Source organism: Chanodichthys erythropterus, chromosome 20, assembly GCF_024489055.1.
Source record: "Chanodichthys erythropterus isolate Z2021 chromosome 20, ASM2448905v1, whole genome shotgun sequence".
Classification (NCBI taxonomy): Eukaryota; Metazoa; Chordata; class Actinopteri; order Cypriniformes; family Xenocyprididae; genus Chanodichthys; species Chanodichthys erythropterus.
The window spans coordinates 8,055,455-8,075,383 of NC_090240.1; the positions used below are offsets into that span (position 1 = coordinate 8,055,455).

Sequence of the window (19,929 nt, forward strand, 5' to 3'; positions counted from 1 at the left end):
TTAATTTGTAAAGTATATCTGGTTTTAACAATTATAAAAATTCAAGGGTTATAAAAATTCAGGGTGGGAGACAATATGGCAAAATTAGTAAATAAACCATTTAATTTTATAAAAGACACAATAAAAATACCAACACCCACAAATCGTATAGTAGGCCTATACACAAACATTTCCAGTTGCCTACAAATTTTACCCGGCCAAAATAAACACCAACGTCATGGCGCCTGGTTTTTGCGCGATGACGTCATCGACGCGCGTCCCAGCCGGATTGAGTATTTTTGGACAGGACAAACGGTGATGATTGTGTACATTACCATACAGCAGTGTGATAAAGTGTCCCGTTTCACCGTAAAACCGGACAAGTGAAAAAACACTCGAGGGGCGTGAGTGAGTAACGCGGGGAGTTAGTTGACATTGTCTGTGAGAAGGTGAGTGGTTTGTTTATGTTGACTGAAGGTAGAAAGTTGAGCTAGCTAATAGGCTAACCTCAGCAGAAAATAAATAAAGTGAAAGAAAGTTAAACTTCAACAAAATAATGATCAAAATATCACGACTATGGTCATGAGGACACTTCTTAACTTCATTCTGTTATGTATGAAATGTCATTAAGTTTTTGTGGTTGTTTAAGGTTTTCAGTTCTGTCAAATGTCTGTTTTCAAACTTATTGTTTTCTAAATATTAAAACCAACGCGTGTCGAGAAACTTTATGGTTAAGTTTAATGAAGTTCTAAAGATTGCATCTTTTTGGTTTACGGTTTAATGTGGTGTCATTGTTAGAAAGACTTGTAGAACAGCTGCAACACATGAGTCAAGAGGGCCAGTTTTGTTTATGCTAACTAGGAAGACTGTTGAATAAAATCAAGACCGCAATAAAGCTGGAGGGAGTCTGCCAGGATCTCGAGAGGTTTTCATTATTGAATTAATGCTTTTTTCAGGGTGCACTACATAGTTCAGCAAAATCAATGAGAGAAATGGCAACGACAGCTATGGATCTCATTATAAGATTAAAGACATCAGCTATATTTTAGGATATCTAGTTTTGCAACTTTCTTAAGGTGTCATAGGATAAATTAAGGTAAATTTGGGCAACTTATTGATTTTGAAATGATGGTAAAAAATGTCCCTGATTACCTTTTAAATTAGCGCCAATATGTAAGCATTCCTTTTTATTCACAACATGGGATGACCTATGATAAATGTGAAGATAATTAATTTTTAACCCCTAAATTATTTAATTGTTGGTCTATTTACAAATGGGTCAATGACATGTAAAGCTTCAAAAAAGGCATTAAAAATAAAACTGATTGAAAAACTAAGTTAAATCTTAGCAAAGTAACCCTACAGTGCCTAACACATATTATTTTGTGGTTGTGAATTTTATTTATTAATCAATTTAGAATTATTGCATCCCAGTAGCCAGATATTTAGTGTCTTTAGCACCTGATTTTACCTTTAAAGACAGTAAACAAGTATACCAGTAAATGCATTCAATATAATAACTAATCACAATTTAGTTTTCAGCCATTTGTTCACTTTGACCTATTATTTGTTGGTTTAAATCAAGAATTTACATGGTTGCACCACCTGATTAATATCAGTTGTGTCGCCTGACAACATTAATAATGGCAGGGAATATGCTGAATACTGGATTTTATTTTTTATTTCAATTACAGATAAAAATAAAATACAAAAACAAGTGTTTTATTCAATAGTCTCTATTGAAGTAAAAGTAGTAAATTGATCAGAAACAGAATAAATCACATGACATCACATTTAGCTACAGTGCAGTCGAATAATCTTGGTTAGATTCACTGTAATCGATTGTTTTTGAAAAACAACAGTCATGTTTTTGAAAAACAACAGTCATGTTTTATATTGATATAAAAACAATCATCAGATTTAGTCAGTTGAGAATTTTAAATTGAAATAAATGCATTCATCAAAATGTTTAAAGCATTAAATGCATAGCAGCTTTAATAGAACACTGTATAATATAATACCTATTAAACAAGATTCATTGTGTCTCTTTTCTTATGCAAGATGTACATCTCTTGCAGCCGGATCATTTTAATGCTTTACTTGTCAGTCCCACTTTATATTAAGTGTCTTTAACTACTGTATACTAACATTTAAATTAATCATTTGATAGAATGCACTTATTGTGTATATACATGTTTTAAATTTGTACTTATATATTTAAAAAAAATTCCTGCATATTACAGCCGTAACTAATTTCAGTAATGACATCTATTATTACACGACCTCTTAACCCACCCTCAAACCTACCCATACCACCAAACCTCTCTCTAACCTTACCCATGTCCACCTCAATAGCAGCACAAGTGTTTGCAAAACTGTTGTAAAACAACATGAACAACATCAGACCTTACAATATTTTGATGTAAGTACATAGTAGTTAAAGACACTTATTATAAAGTATGACCGCTTTTTTCTTTACTTGATACGATAGTGGCATCTAAAGTTATTTAAAAGATCATTATAAAAAATAACTGAAAGTGTAAAACATCGTTAACTTAAAACTAACATTTTAGAACAACATTAAAAATATAATAGACAAGCTTAGCTTAAATGTATTTTTTATTTAGCTTAAATTATGTTTTTATTTCATATAGGCACATTCATTGCAGTTGAACAACCTGACTTACTGGTTTCGCCACTGGACTTTTGCAATTAATTTTACATTGAACAGGCTTTTACTTGGATTCCTGTGTTAGTTTTTGCCTATGCTAGCAAGTTCATACATATAATTTTTAAATACAAAAAGGAGTTTTATGATAAAATAGCATTTTCCTAGTTTTTAGTTGGTTGCACCACCTGACATGGAAAGTATACCAACCTACCCATACTTGAAAGTAGCTATTTTTATCAGTATTTGAGAGATATCCACAAACCTTTTTTCTCTGCCACAAAGATCAGTTGGGGTCCTCTGGATGATGCATTATCATGCTTACTGTTATTTCACCTCATAATAAAAGTGCCATAATTGCAGTTGTGTCACCCTGACATTTAAGAACATACAAATTCCCAGACAAAAGTTTTTCAGTGAACTCAACAGCTTTAAATTTACTGATATTTATACTATTTGTTTAAATGAAAGGTTTCAAACATAACATTATGCTGTAGTATTGTATTTTGAATTAATTATTATTGAAACACAATTTTACAGTTTTCTTAGAACTGTTCATTTGTGTGGATGGTTGTGCCACCTGACATTTTGGGGGTTTAAGATACCAAAACACAAAATAATATTTATTATTTTAATGTACTGAAAATGAATTCAAACTAAATAGGTTTTTAGAATAAAGTGATACATGTCATGAATTTATCAAATAATTTTAAAAGGAAATAATACACATGGACACAAATATGCACATCATGTCACTGACCCACATGCAGAACGTTTTGGCCATTTAAAAAAAAAAATCTTATAGAAAAGTTTTTAAAATGTGTTTTAAAGTTCCTGTGCTGTCTCTGTTCCTGTTGGTGTCTACAGGACATTATGTTAAAGGGTTAGTTCACCCAAAAATGAAAATTCTGTCATTAATTACTCACCCTCATGTCGTTCCACACCTGTAAGACCTTCGTTGATCATCTGAACACAAATTAAGATATTTTTGATAAAATCCAGCAATAACACTCCCTTTTTCAGTGCCCAGAAAGCTACTAAAAACATATTTAAAACGGTTCATGTGACTGCAGTGGTTCAACTTTAATATTATAAAGCGACAAGAATACTTTTTCTGTGCCAAAAATAACAAAATTGCGACTTTATTCCATAATATCTAGTGATGGGCGATTTCAAAACGCTGCTTCATGAAGCTTCAAAGCTTTACAAATCGAATCAGTGGTTTGGAGTGCCAAAATCACATGATTTCAGTAAACGAGGCTTTGTTACATCGTAAGTGTTTTGAAAGTGTTTCAATGGTTTATGTGACTTTGGCATTTTGATACACGCTCCGAACCACTGATTCGAAACAAAAGATTTGTTAAGCTTCAAAGCTTCATGAAGCAGTGTTTTGAAATCGCCCATCACTAGATACTGTGGAATAAATTTGTTATTTTTGGTGCACGAAAAGTGTTCTCGTCGCTTAATAATATTACAATTGAACCACTGTAGTCACATGAACTGTTTTAAATATGTTTTTATGGGCATTGAAAAAGGGAGTGTTATTTCTGGCAATGCAGGCCTTACTGAGTCATCAGATTTTATCAAAAATATCTTAATTTGTGTTCCGAAAATGAACAAAGGTCTTACAGGTATGGAATGACGTGAGGGTGAGTAATAAATGACAATTTTCATTTTTGGGTGAACTAACCCTTTAATGGCAGACTAGTCTACCAGCTGTTCAGGCTACGCACCTACTAGTCTTTCTTAATTTTACATTGAAAAGGCTTTTACTTGGATGCCTGTGTTAGTTTTTGCCTATGCTAGCAAGTTGATACATATAATTTTTAAATACAATAATGAGTTTTATGATAAAATAGCATTTTCCTAGTTTTTAGTTGGTTGCACCACCTGACATGGAAAGTATACCAACCTACCCATACTTGAAAGTAGCTATTTTTATCAGTATTTGAGAGAGATCCACAAACCTTTTTTCTCTGCCACAAAGATCAGTTGGGGTCCTCTGGATGATGCATTATCATGCTTACTGTTATTTCACCTCATAATAAAAGTGCCATAATTGCAGTTGTCACCCTGACATTTATTATTTCAGTTTATTATTAGTCTACCAGCTGTTCAGACTACGCACCTACTAGTCAAGTTTGATAATATGTAGTTTTGCACATCTCTGATAAAGTGCTCTCTATTTGCCACATAAATCTTCTTAATATGACAATAAAGAGTTAAGATTTACAATATTACATTTATAAGTTGATGCTACCTACTTTGTCAATAACTACAAAGTTTACTTGTTATAAAACCTGCATGTTGATGAATCTAATCTCAGTTTTTCCTCTACATGTTTTGCAGTGGTTGAGACTGCTCTTTTGCATCTTGCTGCTGTCATCTTAAATAATGGAGGAGCCCCATATTCACTGCATGTCCTGCATAAGCAGGCGATGCATGGTTAAACCTGAGCCTGGCACTTCCTGTGACCTCATCACCTGCCCTCTTGTATGCGGCGCCATCTTCCACAGCTGCAAGGCTATTGAACACAAGCTGCTGTGCCCGCTTGAAAGGGTGCCATGTCTTAACCACAGCATTGGATGCCCTTTTACCCTGGCCCGTGGCCAGATGGCAGAGCACCTTGAGGTGTGTCCTGCAGGTGTGGTGTGCTGCACAATGGAGTGGAATAGGTGGCCAGTGAACGACGAGGATTATCGTTCATATGAGCGGCTGAGTCAAGAAGCAGATGAGGTGGAGCAGCTTGACATGGCGCTCGCCCTTCAGGACCAGCGCACCATGTTAGCGTCACTAAAACTTGTCTCTCTGGCTCCCACTAGTGGCCCAGAGAAAAAGACTAAGGCAGCAGGACAAAGTGAAAAGCCTGGTCTAGACTCAGTTGCTCAGTCTCCATTCGTGCAGGTAGAGACCATTAAGATGGAGCCTACGGCTGGCTGTTCAAAAGACAAGATTTCCAATGGGATTAATGGTCTAAAAGAAGAACATTACGGAGAGCTCTACCAAACCACGGTAGAGACAACCAAAAGCCTGGCCGCAGCTCTTAACGTCCTCTTAACCACTAATGCATCGGCTGTACTTCCGGAGCGCAATGGGGAACTGCATGAAAATGTGAGGACGAGAGAAGATGCTGGGTTCAGCTGTGATAAAATAGCCAGTGGAGTCAATGGCCTAAAGGAGGATCTACAGCCTCAACAGCACCAAAAACTAATGGAACTTGGCAGGAACTTGGCCTGTGCACTGGGTGCATTAGGAGATGTCGTCAAAGGCACTGAGCCAATTAGTGGCTTAATCGTTAACGAGAATGGCAAGCTCAACCAGTCAGAATCTTTGGAGTCTCCAGATGTTGATATGAAGGATGTTACATCGGAGGTTGATGGTGAGCCTGGGGCTGTTGGGGGATTTGATGGTCTAGAAACCACTTTAGATGGTCTAGCTCATGAGGCAGCAGGTGAGCATTGCCCAGTCATGTTAGGAGACATAGATGGGCAAGGTTTCTGTAATGGCTCTCATAGTGTTGTAGATCACCTAATAGAATCGACCACAGAACACCATCAAAACCAAGAGTCCCAAGGTTCTTGGGAGTTTGTTGGTCCTTTAATTCCCCATAGACCAGAGATCAGACATGACCAACACACTTTCTTGATCCAGGAGGCCTCTGGATCACAAGCCCCACTGCTGCAGCAGCCTATACATGCTCAGACTTTGACCGTCCAGAGAGACAGCATGATGGCATTAGACTTTGAAGATAGGGCTTTTGAGAGGAAACTCCAGAACCTTCAGTTGCTGCGCAATTTTATGCCACTTGCACTTAATGGACGGAAGGGGTCATTTACCGAAATGTTTCCACATAGAAATCCACGCTGCAAAATGGAGGACAAAGCTGTAGACACATCAGATTTAGATCAGGAGCCAGTCGACGACCCCATGGGACTTGGCGAAATTGACTTTACGGCAGCAGCACTTCTGTTCTGCCTGGAGGAGTCGCCTCGAGCTCGGAGGATATCCGACACTGTCTATGCGTTCGGAGGCACACGTGTTGACTTTGGCACCCAAACGTTTAGTTTCCCTGCTGCCATCTTGGCAACAAGTACGATGGTCGGAGAGGTCGCATCCGCTTCTGCTTGTGATCGAGCTGCACCTCGCCTTTCACAGCCAAGTCCGTTTTGCACTCTGCGGCTTGATCTGACTCTGGAGCAGCTTGTGCCTCGCCCAAGCTGGGCTCCACGAGAGGGCTCCATGTTTACCTTTGAGTGCGGCCAGCTCTTCCGTCGAGAAGAGTTCCTCTCGCATTTCCGCAACGTTCATGGAGATATCCACTCTGGACTCAATGGCTGGATGGAGCACCGTTGCCCGTTAGCTTATTATGGCTGCACATACTCCCAGCGCAGATTCAGCCCATCCACTCAAGGGTCGAAGGTTGTTCATGACCGCCACCTCAGGTCATTTGGGGTGAAACCCATCTCAGAACCTGTAATAGAGCCTAAGTGTGATCACCTTAGTGGCTTGCCGTTTGAAGTACTCCAACATGTGGCACGATTTCTGGATGGCTTTAGCCTGTGTCAGCTGTCAATGGTGTCTCGTACAATGAGGGATGTTTGTGCTAGTCTGCTACAGAGCCGTGGCATGGTGGTGGTTCAATGGGAAAAGAAGCAATATTTGGATGGAAGGCGAACCTGGCAGATAAAAGACAAGGTACAGTATGTCTGAACAGTGGCCACATGCTAATTATTAGGGCTGCTCCCTAATATTCGACAAATTGCAAGTCAACTAGAAGAGGATTCGTCAACCAAATATTTTATTAGTTGGTTAGTCGCAGAAAAAAAACATCAACCTTGTAGCGAAGTCAAGCAGTGCGTGAGGAACAGATCGTTAACGGCGGATCCTTGTTGTAATTTCAGTATGTTGGGCAGGAAATCCAAACGATCACCTATCATCCATTGACCTCAAATATGGTTTATCATTTGAAACATTTAAGTAAGAGCGAGCGGCCATGTAAAGTTGCTACAACGTTAACCTAGATAAATGTCTGCTATTATTAGGCTCATATCAAAGTGTTTGTGCAGAGTGTGGAAACTGAAGTATAGCGCGCTTTACTGCATGACATGGAGGCACTGGCGTGATCACTGACATTTTTTCTGATAACAGCGGAAACAACATAAAATATTCCTTCATATTTGGTCATGCAGTTAAGAGTAATACACCAGGGTCTACTTTTATTTGTGTAAACTCTAGGGGTGTGACGAGAATGTTGGCTCACGAGACAAGACGAGTTCACTAGAACAAGATAAGATTTTCACAGCATTTTTAAGAAATCCTCAATGACGAAATACATGACTAGAAAAATAGTCTGCAGGTTTTTTTTAACTAATCATCTTATGAATGTCATTTCAGTTATACTTTGAGTATGAACTATCATATACAATAAAAGACAACAATACTGCACTGTACTACACAATACAGCACTGTAAAAAAGGTTATGCCACAAACTCAACTTCTCTCCTGTATGAGTCTCTTCAGACCTTAGAACTGTATATGAATTATGAACTTCTACAACTTTTGACCTCCTAACTGAACTCCTTTCCAAAAATTGATCATAGAAATAAAAACTGTATGAATAAAACTGAATAACCAAATTTTCTCTTAGTTTTATTAGATTATTAAGTGCAAATAATAAGTCCAACCATAATCAAAATACTCTCAATATTTAAAGTGCAAATAGAGACCAAATTTATTCTTCAAGCATGATACAGAGCTAAGAGTTGGTTACAAGTACACAGCCCAGCCTAAGATAGCTTTCATATTGGGAAATATTTGCATGCATCAGGGAGCCGCTTTTAAAATGTGGGGTATTGAAATCATGTTTGAATGCTCACTCGCGTTCGAGTGGCAGTGCTGAACGCACATTCTACAAGATAAGACATTTGTCAGACGCTTAGGCTCTGTTGTGAAACGAATTCTCCGCCATGGTCTTGTCAGCCATCTCGTCACTTATTTCCATCACGCACTTCCGTCATGTGATCAGTGAACTCTGATTCCTGCTGCACTATGTACGACTCTGCAGCTCGTGTTAAATGAGCTGGATGGGATTGAAGCAACCATTATTCCAACTGTATTAAATGGCTTTTTTTTTTTATAAAAAGCAAAACAATAGTGGAGGTGTAATGTAAACGTAGCAGTGGCATATTCTATCCTAATTTCAAACTCCATCATGGCAACATCACGAGACTGCTTTACACCTCGACGAGAAATCTCCGAATCACACAAGATCTCATCACACCCCTAGTAAATTCACAATAACAAGAAAACATTGTGCCTTTGTGAAGTAAAGAAATCAAACAGGATGCGCTTTCTGTCGTCTCGGTCTCCCTGAACTGGAGCGCATAACAAAAATAAACCAAATCTAGAAAGCTTGAAATCTCAAACAATTGTCAACCAATTCAAGTCGAAAACAAATATTCTCAGGTTATGTAATCCACGTGAAATGCATATAGGCGCACGCATTACTGCGGAGTGACGAGTCGGCATCGTCGACTTCATCTCTGCAGCCGAAAACACCTTGCTGTTTTTTCAAGACACATTCATAATCATTACGTTTCCTGGTGCGCTGTGGCAAGCTTTATGAGTGTGCTTGAGCGCTGATTGACTATGTATTATATCTATAGGCAATTAAAGGCACATTATTTTGATTTATATGCCTTTTTAATGTGCGATTTGTCGACTAATCGCTTAAATGAATGACTACTAGTCGACTCGAAAAATCTTAAGTCAAGGGAAGCCCTACTAATTATGTAATGTTAAACAGTTTGCACATATTTATTTCTGACTGTACTCCTTTTCCAAACTCAGTAGAAGAAACAGTCTGAGCAGGTAACAAGTTTTATTCTAAAATTGTTGTTAAGTGGTTACGTAAGTAACCGTTTTGTTTTCCTGCAGGTTTGGCGTTTCAGCACAGCCTTTAGCCCGGTTAACAGGTGGGAGTTTGCGGACATCACTAGCATGGCAGACCACCTGAAACGTTGCCCGTACAATGAAGTCCTCCGACAGGTGGAGGCGGTTCCACTGCCCTGCATGTGCACGACGAGAGAGCTCACGCGAGACGGCAGATCACTCCGATCTGTCCTCAAGCCTGTATCATAACACTACACATAACTAAAACACTATAATACCTAACCTCTTTAATCTACAATATACGATCTCTGTGTAAATAAAAGGAAACAAAATATTTTTTTTTGTTTTGATGTTAAGATTATTTTTTTATTAATATATCAAGGATAATGTGGTCTGATGGTGTGTAGTGCAATGGTTCATCTGCTAAAATCATCTACTCCTTTGAGACACACTCATACTTTCTTATCAAGACCAGTGCTGAGAGAGGACTGGTTTAAGGGAGTGTAAACACTGAGGCTTAATTCGGTGGGATTATATGAGCCCCAGCCTGTCGAATAGCACTTGATTTATTTGTCTTGACACAGCAAGGTAATCTCTGTCAGATAATCAGATAAAATCAGATAATGACTTCTGGTTCCTGTCAATACATATCCGCACTATAGGATATTTGCATGGTTTGGTTAAGATATCGTGGCTGTTTTAAAAAAGGACGCTTTCTTGGATCGTCTGTGATTATCTCTGGATAGATAAGTTGTCCTCGGTTTTATGCTGATATTGCAGACAGGCTCAGTTCACCCTGATCCAGGAACAGCTGTCATACTTAAGAATTTGAGGGCTTGAATCTATATTGGGTTACATAGTTTTTTTTCTGTCACATTGTCATAGAAAAGAGGGATTTCATTTACAGAAATTTAAAATGACCTTTAAGGCTTCATCCAGAAATGGCACCAATGGACCTTAGAATGAACTACAGTTCATTCAATGACTTTGTACTGTGGCATTCATACTAAAACTCCTTAAATTATCAGCATGCCAGGTTAGCATGCCAACCATATATCAACATTTAGAGTCAATATTTGCACTTTACTGAAATTTGTGGCTGTCTGCTGCGCTCTGACTCGCTGTATCTTCACTAACCTGGAGCAAATAGACACTGCTATTGCGTTTCCCATTGAGTGAGTGAGGGAAAGCTTAGGTAACACTATATTTGAGTACAAAGAAGAGCTCTATAACTTACATATATGTGATGTGTGACATATTTTAACCTGTCTGCATTTGAATGTGTGCTGTGAGCATTTGTGAAGGCTAATATTTATAGGTGTGATCTGCAGCTAATGAAACCACAGAAGTGTTTATTTTCACCTTTACGTACAGTATAGAAGGTTATTGGAAAGCTATGCAGCGTTTACATGTTAGGAGCTGTTTTAGGCTTCTCAACTTGTCGCCCAAGGTTGTGTGTTCATTTCCATGTAATCAAAATTTTTTTTTTTTTTTTTTTTTGTAATGCAGTCCATATTGTATTACTGAAGCCATGTTATATGAAGTCTGGTTTTTGGTTATTAGGTTGATTGTTTAAAATCTAAGGAAGAGAAATTGCTAGTACAGCTGTTGGTTGGAGATGCATGTGGTTTTTGACTTATGAATTAAAATATATATATGTATATATATATTTTATTATCTTTATTCTGGCTCAATGTCTTTTTATATTTTTAAAATGTATGCTTACAGACTACATCCAAACCTAACTTTAAACTGGTTTATACTCAAAGAAATTATGTGCTGCTTTCTCTGAGAATGTGTTGGCTCTCAAGTTTGTAATAAAATAATATACAGTTATATACCTTATAGCTACTCAGATGAACTTGGTATTTCCTGTCCATTACACATTCTTAAGCGTTTATGTACATTTACTAAAGCAAATGAACTGTGAGACGTGGCCTTTTGTTGAAAATGCCAAATATGCTGAATATCTCCCAGTGAGAACAGGGAAAAACAAACTAAAAAAAAAAAATGTCAGGGGATTAATAGTTATTTTTACAGAGCAGAGTTATAATCCAGAGATTTTGTTTTGATTAATGCTGCTGACTAATGCAACATACATTCATGAAGGAGAAGAGCACTTAATACTGAATGTGCACCTGAAGTGTACTTAATCTTTACAGACGATGCATTTTAAAAACTACTTGATATATCATTGATGACATAAAATGCCACTTAAGTGTGCTTAAAGTAGAGTAAAGTATAATTCATTCCTATAAAAAGGGCACTTTGCAATGTCAAATGAAAAGTTTTACTTTTAAAGTACACTTTAAATATTTGTTATAATAATCCTTTGTTTTTAAGAAACCAATTTTGATGTGTTGATTAACAAAGTATTTAAATATAATTTTAACTGTAGTGTGTTACTGTTCATTACATTTAAAGTCCCCCTGTAGACAATAATTTCATCCCTTAAAACTCATGTTTGATCACAAAAATGACATATTTCCTGTGTGAAAAAAAAATCTTCATGCCTTAAAATAGCTTGAATGTAAGTCTACACCTGTCCCATTCACTGTGTTAAAGTTCAGATACAAACATGATGAAGAAGAGAGAATGCAGTCTTTAATAGATCCAAAGGTAAATCTAAACAACACTGACGATACCCGACAATGGCGAACAGAAACAAGGGAACTTAAATACATGTGCAAACGAGGTGATTAATGACACACAGCTGACAAAACAACCTAAGACAAACCAAGACAACAACCTAGTGGCGGGAAAAGGTGCAAGCAGGAAAACAAAGTCCAAACTGAGTGAAACTGTGACAGTACGCCCCCTCCCGGAAAGGCACGACCTCGCGCTTGCAGATGAATGAAGGATGGGAGTCAAGGAGAGGGGTGGAATGAAAAGTCCAGGGTGGTGCAGGTGGGATCCAGTGGGTGGCTTTGAACAGGGGCAGGCTGATGGTACCCCAGTGCACAACCAGGGCTGCATCGCTGGAGGGAGGAGCCATGGAGGAAGACAGCTGAATGACGTCATGGCAATGGCAGGAGGCGATGTCGACGTAAGAGGTGGAGCCCACCGCATAGCCAGAGAGAAGATGATGCAACAGGACATTGATGACCTCCACGACCGTGACGGGGGACCTCACTGTGGCTCTGAGGTGGAAGGAGGGATCCAGAGGGCTGAGGTTGAGCTGGAGTGACTGAGAACTGCCCACAAGTCCATGGTGAAGGTGGTGCGATGTCCGACTGAGGCGGAGCTGATGTACCGAGGGAGTCCAGCGAGGTCGAATGCCCGAGGGTCACTGCTGACATCGAGGATGGAAGGACTGTAGGCATAGGTGTCAGGGCATCGGGTCGAAGTGGAATGGAGCGCGCAGAGGCCGGAGGCAGAGCTACAAGCTCCCGAAGCCCAAGAAGAGGTGACTCCCAGCAGTCCAGCGGTGTAACCGCGCCAGGGAGGTTGGGTGGGAGAGGGAGGTTGGGTGGGAACAGAGAATTCGGGACATGACTAACAGATTCTGATGATGGGTCAAAAAGTTCAATTTCTCCAAAAAGATAGTTCACCAATCTTGAAACCAGAAATTCACTTTCAGTGGCGGCAGGGGCTCACTTCCATGCCCTCGATATCCACTAGAACTCCCTTGGCGATAGATGGTGCAGCCGGCTCGCACGCCTGGTCAGACACATGTCGCTCAGGCTCCGTTGCGTTGTTCAGTTCGGTCACTCCCAAAGGCGCTGTCTCGAACGTCGCAGCGGAGTCACTCATGTGGCCTGCGGTGGGCTCATGCTTTCGATCCTCGTCGTCTGGGTGGTTTAGGTTGTGCACTGGGTTATGAGTGGGTCTGGCATCATTGTCAACAGGTCCGATGGTGATCGGTGATCCACAGGACGCCAGCACCCACTCCATGAATTCCATGAGGCTCCTCCAAGGACCCTCCCCCGATAACTGTGCTCTTGTGGAGGCGTTGAGTCCGGCGATCAGGAACGAGCATAAGCAGTCATCCGGGAAGGTTTTTTGATGGGCTAAATATCTCGAGGGAGCGATCTCCCTGTTCAAGGTACATAAGGCGAACAGCAGGGAGGTCCATGGTGAAGGGGAAAAAACAAAAAGAGCCCAAAAACAAAACACAAAAACACGCCACAAATCCCTTTTGGTCGGGTATTCTGTCACACTTGCTGTGTTAAAGATCAGATACGAACACAATGATGAACAGAGAAGAGAATGCAGTCTAAATCTAAACAACAGCTTAACACACATAACACTGACGATACCCGACAATGGTGAACAGAAAAAAGGGAACTTAGGCCATGTCCACAATAATACGTTTTAGTTTGAAAACGTATATTTTTCTCTCCGTTTTGGCCTTCCGTCCACACTGAGACGGCGTTTTAAGTCAACGAAAACATAGCTTTTGGAAAACGCTCTCCAAAGCGGATAAATTTGAAAACGCCGTCTTCGCATCGTAGTGTGGACTGTGAAAACGGAGGCTTTTGAATACGATGACGCATTTTTAGTCATGTGATGCAGTCATATGACCAATTCAGCCAAGACACGTGTCCCAGTCTACATTTTCGCTTGCTTTGGCCACTTTATAGTCCTGTGTTACTCGCAGCAACAACTCCACCTCACTGTCGGTCCAGTGAAAAAAACTTTCCTCGACATTGCCTCAAAGTTTCAAAGAGCCGGAAAGTAAATAAACACCTAGCGGGAATGATGCAGGTCGAAGCTTTACTCGTGCGCAGTAGGGGGACGTAAGCGTTCATATGTTTCAGTGTGGATGAGCAACTTTTGAAAAACATTTGAAAATGATAGTGTGGACGCGGAGCGTTTTTAGATGAAAACTCAGTTTTCAAATATATCCTGATTAGTGTAGACGTAGCCTGAAATACATGTGCAAACGAGGTGATTAATGACACATAGCTGACAGTGATGACTCAAATAAAAAACCATGACAACAACCTAGTGGTGGGAAGTGGTGCAAGCAGGAAATCAAAACTGAGTGAAACTGTGACAACACCCTTTCTTCATTTAGTATACGCGGATCTATGAATATGCTAATTAGCCCCACCTACACTCACTTGCACAAGCTCAGAGATCCACTCGGTCAACTTACTGAGGTATCGCTTTTTACACATAACGGACACATAATGGTAATTAACATGATTAGCGTTTTGCTTGACTGTGTTATAAAACAGATATGTGTTGCTAATGTTACACAGAGTGATTGTGATTAGATTGGAACACCATCGATTTCAAACCGCTTTTTTGAAACTGTCTTTAGATCACTACAGTTTTAAAGAAAAAATGGTGTTTGACTTACGCATTTGCGCATGGTTTGTCTTAAAGCATATTAAAAACACCACATAGACAACATTAAAAACTTGATTTTCACCCCAGGGGGACTTTAAAGTTAATTTATTTATTTTAATAATGTACTAAAATAAATGTAATACTTGTAATGATGAAAGATGGGTTTACTTTTTTTGTGTGTGTGTGTATTTTTTGTTACATGGTTGTTAAACATTCACGTGCAAATTATCTGAATAAGCACACAAGAAAGCGGTGTCATGTGGTCACTTTTTACAGCATTGTTATTCTACTGTGATTATGATAATAAAATTATTGATATAGCTGGAGTGGATTTTTATTTGTATATCAATGTCAGAAAATCAATATTTACGATATTAGTGTATAAATTGTTGGAGAATAGCAAATAATGCTGTGAGATTTGAATGAATCTTAAAAGAGGATTGGCCTCTCTGAGCCGCGGAGCGCCCCTGCAGGATCAGTTTGTTTCTCTTCGGAAAACTAGTGTCCCCTCTCAGCCACTGTATCGTTTTAAATGTCAAGAATAACGTGTATATTTTTAGCGCAGCAATTTATAATGTCATTGACCGAAGACACATAAAGATCAGTCCCAGTTATAGAGCACCTTTGTGTATTTACAGGACATGGTTGTGTTCAGGTTGGTGTTATTTTGACACCAGAATGTTCAGATGTCGAGGTGTTTGTATTGGGCTCTCGGCCGGAGATGGGACACTGGGATCCGAACCGAGCCGTGAAGATGAATCCGAGCATCTCGGTTCTGTCCAGCTGTGAACCGTGTCTGTGGATCGGTGACGTGCATCTGTCCGAACCGCACACAGATCAGCTGTGGTTCAAGTTTATAAAGCGTGTCGATGGGAACTACATTTGGGAAGGTATGTGAGGATAATGGGCAAGTCGTGAGGACGATACAAACACACTTTCAAATGAATATTAAAACAGCTTTAAAGGGAAGATTTTTTTTTTTTTTTTTGAATGAGACAAATAAGCGCTCTAATGTCCACGATGTAATACACGTTTTTGCTCACTGGATGGCGCTGATGTTCCACAGTCTGACTTACACTGACGGTCACGAAGTTATAAACCCTTTCAGTTTAACCTTTGAAGACTACAGTTTACAGTGTCGAACTGTATTAAAATCCATCCATAGCTTTTAAGAAATTACGACTTCAATTGACATAAATCTTACAGAAATTAACCATGTAGAGCCTGACATGTGAAATAATAGTCAGAAAATCTATTTGGACCTTCATACAATTTTTTTTCTTTTTTTTTCTAAAATGCATTTGTTTTATGTTTTGTATCATACATCAGGCTTTTAAACTATGATATAGTGAGAATATGGAGCTCATACTAGAGAAGTAAAAACATCCATTTTATTCAGAGGCCCAAACTGAGCAAAAATATGTAATTTGGTACAGATTCTGATATTTATATGCCAAAAAGTAAAATGAATTTCTGATATCTTGAACTGTAAATCAGTGAGATCTTCATATAACAGACTACTACTTAAAATGCATATATATATATATATATATATATATATATATATATATATATATATATATATAAAAGCAGGAAAAATGGGCAAGCATAAGGATTTAAATGAGTTTGACAAGGGCCAAATTGTGATGGCCAGAGGACTGGGTCAGAGCATCTCCAAAACTGCAGCTCTTGTGGGATGTTCCCGGTCTGCAGTGGTCAGTATCTATCAAAAGTGGCCCAAGGAAGGAACAGTGGTGAACCGGTGACAGGGTCAGGGGCGGGCAAGGCTCATTGATGCACATGGAGCGAAGGCTGGCCTGTGTGGTCTGATCCAGCAGACGAGCTACTGTAGCTTAAATTGCTCAAGAAGTTAATGCTGGTTCTGATAGAAAGGTGTCAGAATACACAGTGCATCGCAGTTTGTTGCGTATGGGGCTCATCATAGCCGCAGACCAGTCAGGGTGCCCATGATGACCCCTGTCCACCACCGAAAGCGGCAACAGTGGGGACGTGAGCATCAAAACCACGGAGCAATGGAAGAAGTTGGACTGGTCTGATGAATCACGTTTTCTTTTACATCACGTGGATGGCCGGGTGCATGTGCGTCGCTTACCTGGGGAACACATGGCACCAGGATGCACTATGGGAAGAAGGCAATCTGGTGGAGGCAGTGTGATACTTTGGCAATGTTCTGCTGGGAAACCTTGGGTCCTGCCATCCATGTGGATGTTACTTTGACATGTACTACCACCTACCTAAGCATTGTTGCAGACCATGTACACCCTTTCATGGAAACAGTATTCCCATCCCTGGTGGCTGTAGCCTCTTTCAGCAGGATAATGCATCCTGCCACAAAGCAAAAATGGTTCAGGAATGGTTTGAGGAGCACAACGAGATTGAGGTGTTGACTTGGCCTCCAAATTCCCCAGATCTCAATCCAATCGAGCATCAGTGGGATGTGCTGAACAAACAAATCCGATACATGGAGGCTCCACCTAGCAACTTACATAATGTTATGCCTGCTCTCTGTGTATATATATATATAATATATATTTATTTACTTATTTATACAACAGTTCTGTCTGGTTCTCGAATCTGATTGGCTGATAACCATGCGATATTTCAGTGATAACAGCACTCCTCCTACCTTTTCACCTTTTGTATCACTCCGCTTGAAGTGATCGTCATGGCGGCCGATCAAATCAACCGTAATTTTTAGAAATACTACTTGTTGTACAGTCTATGGTAAAAACGCACATACAAGCGTAAAGGGTGACCTATAGTTTTTTTATATATATATATAACCTGTGCTTTACGCTTGACTGAACTGTACAATTGTGTTTATTTGTTGTTCAATAAATATTATTTTATATAAATAAAGTCCATTAGTGCGTAATATGGATTGAGTGAAAGTTACATACGCCATTAGATGGCGGCAACACTTTACAGGAGAATGAGTCTGTCTCAGTCTCAGTCACTAGAGACTTTTAAATTGAAAGGAATTTTTGGTGTTATGGATGTTTTAGAAAATTCCGATAGCTGTAAAAAAAACAACAACAAAAAAAACCCAAAAACAAAGGACAAATACAAGATCGCTTTCCTCAGCGGACATTCAAACAGACTTTTATAATGGATATGATATTATGGAGATCAACTTGAAGAATGAATGTAATGCAATATATCAGACAGGTAATACTCACTCTCTGTCATTCTTTACAAAATTTAGTACAGAGAGTTTAAATGAAGCCACTGAACATTACTTTGTTACTAGTTCTAAAGTGACGTTTTAGAATTAGTAACGGAGGCTTGGTCCAACTGTCAAATTGAGATTTGAATCCGTGGCGGAAGGAAGTAGTGCTGCACAAAAGAGGTTTTTAAAGACACTCCGTTGTTTTTTTATTTGTTTACACACTCGTGCCGTCGAAGTGTTGTATAAACGCAATATCACACTCGTAGCCGTGCGATATGGCTGTATATCAGCTGTATATCAGCTCTGATATACAGCCATATCGCTCGGCTACGAGTGTGATATTGCTCATACATTATATATATATATATAAGGAATAATTGACGACGGGCCATTGAATTCTTAGAAAATAATGAACACCAGAGGTGGTTATTATCTCATTATTTTATAAGAATTCAACAGCCCGGAGTCAATTATTCCTATTAAACTACAGTTACCACACCTCCACCTGCTAATTCCAAAACATAATTTCAGTAACGAAGGCTTGAGCCTTGATAGCAGAATAATACCATTGATAAAGTTATTAACGCAGTTGAGAGAGAGAGAGAATAAGCAGCATATGTGAATTAGCCTACCTGATCTGTGTGTCTCTAAGGGCAGCAGTGGCTCAATTAATAGCGAAACTATAAGTTTATCTCAAGAACCGCACAATTATTACCTGCTGGTGAGTCACGTATCTTGAGTTGCTAAACTGTTTTACTGATTAATTCATCAGAGCAGTTTTTTTTTTTTTTTTGTGGCAAAAACCATGACAATAATTTGTCGTTTTCATCCTATTGTTTACTATATTTATTTGCTTGGTCGGTATCTTTGTGGGTTTTGGTTCTTTTGCAGTTGTAGGCTGTAAGGACCTTTTGAAATAACTGAAAACATTTGGCGAAGTGATGTGGAAGTGATATCAGTTATTATCACTCTATATCTCCCAATAATATTAGTAAGATATTTTAGTTTTATGATCGATATTCTGCAGTTTTATTTGTGCAGGGTTGGAATACCTGATATAGTAATATAGAAATGTTGTCCAGCTTATATTTCTGTTAATGTCTTTTGTCACATTGTCTTGTTATGTTTGTTTTGTTTTTGTTGTTTTTTTTTGCACAGAATGAAACTTGTTGAGAAGTATTTCACTGTCATGAGATCAAACTTTAAACTTTGCTTTGGGAGCCAAGCAGCAAATATTTCAAAGTGATGAAAAATGAAGGAACATTGAAACCTGAACATGATCTGCTTTGTCAGAGAACTCAAGCTGTCGTCCTCACCTGACTCATGTTTCTCATTTGAATGAATACGCCTCTGTGTGACAAATCGACGATCTGCTCCAGTGCTCATGCCGTCTGTTGACTGAGGTTTTGATTGAGCCATTGTTTGCTGGTTTCTTGTCTATTCACACTGTCTCATATGAAAACAGCCGAGATGTTGATTGTGTCGAGATGTGTTTTGCTGATTGAAATGATGCTTGCTGATTGCAAACTGTAGCAGGTGAATTGGCTCTGAGTGTGCCTCAGGTAAGCAAGCATGAACTGATAGTCCTCCAGTTGAGATAACAGTACTCTGATCAGTGAGGTGTATCAGTCCAGAGAGGGACAGACTTGGTTTATAGCACATATTGGCCTTTTCACTTCAGTAGGTTCTAATTCTGCACCTTTTTCTGTATTTGACCTAGATGTGAAGCATAAGAGGAAATGTTATATGATCCACTTCTAGTTCAGAGAGGACCGGCTGAGACTGGATGGAATGAGAGTAGCCTAATGCATATTTGTAGATTGTTATATTTTATCATTTAAAAATATTTACTCACTCTCATGCATCAGAGCAGTAATATAAAACACACTAAGGGGTCGTTACA

General features: G+C 39.1%; 2 protein-coding genes across 3 annotated transcripts in view; both read left to right on the top strand.

Moving 5' to 3' along the window:
• The first annotated feature begins 279 nt into the window (after positions 1-279).
• Positions 280-15,048, top strand: fbxo30b (F-box protein 30b). Its single transcript, XM_067371452.1, has 3 exons — positions 280-428; positions 4,997-7,342; positions 9,584-15,048. The coding sequence occupies exons 2-3, from the start codon at positions 5,042-5,044 to the stop codon at positions 9,785-9,787; spliced, it is 2,505 nt and encodes an 834-aa protein (XP_067227553.1). The 5' UTR covers positions 280-428; positions 4,997-5,041; the 3' UTR covers positions 9,788-15,048.
• Positions 15,049-15,339: 291 nt separating this feature from the next.
• Positions 15,340-19,929, top strand: part of epm2a (EPM2A glucan phosphatase, laforin) — a 30,193-nt gene continuing 25,603 nt past the window's right edge. For both annotated transcript variants that reach the window (XM_067371980.1, XM_067371981.1), the window contains exon 1: positions 15,340-15,726. In XM_067371980.1, coding sequence (XP_067228081.1) covers positions 15,558-15,726 — 169 coding nt within the window. In that variant the 5' untranslated portion in view covers positions 15,340-15,557. The remainder of the gene's footprint in view (positions 15,727-19,929) is intronic.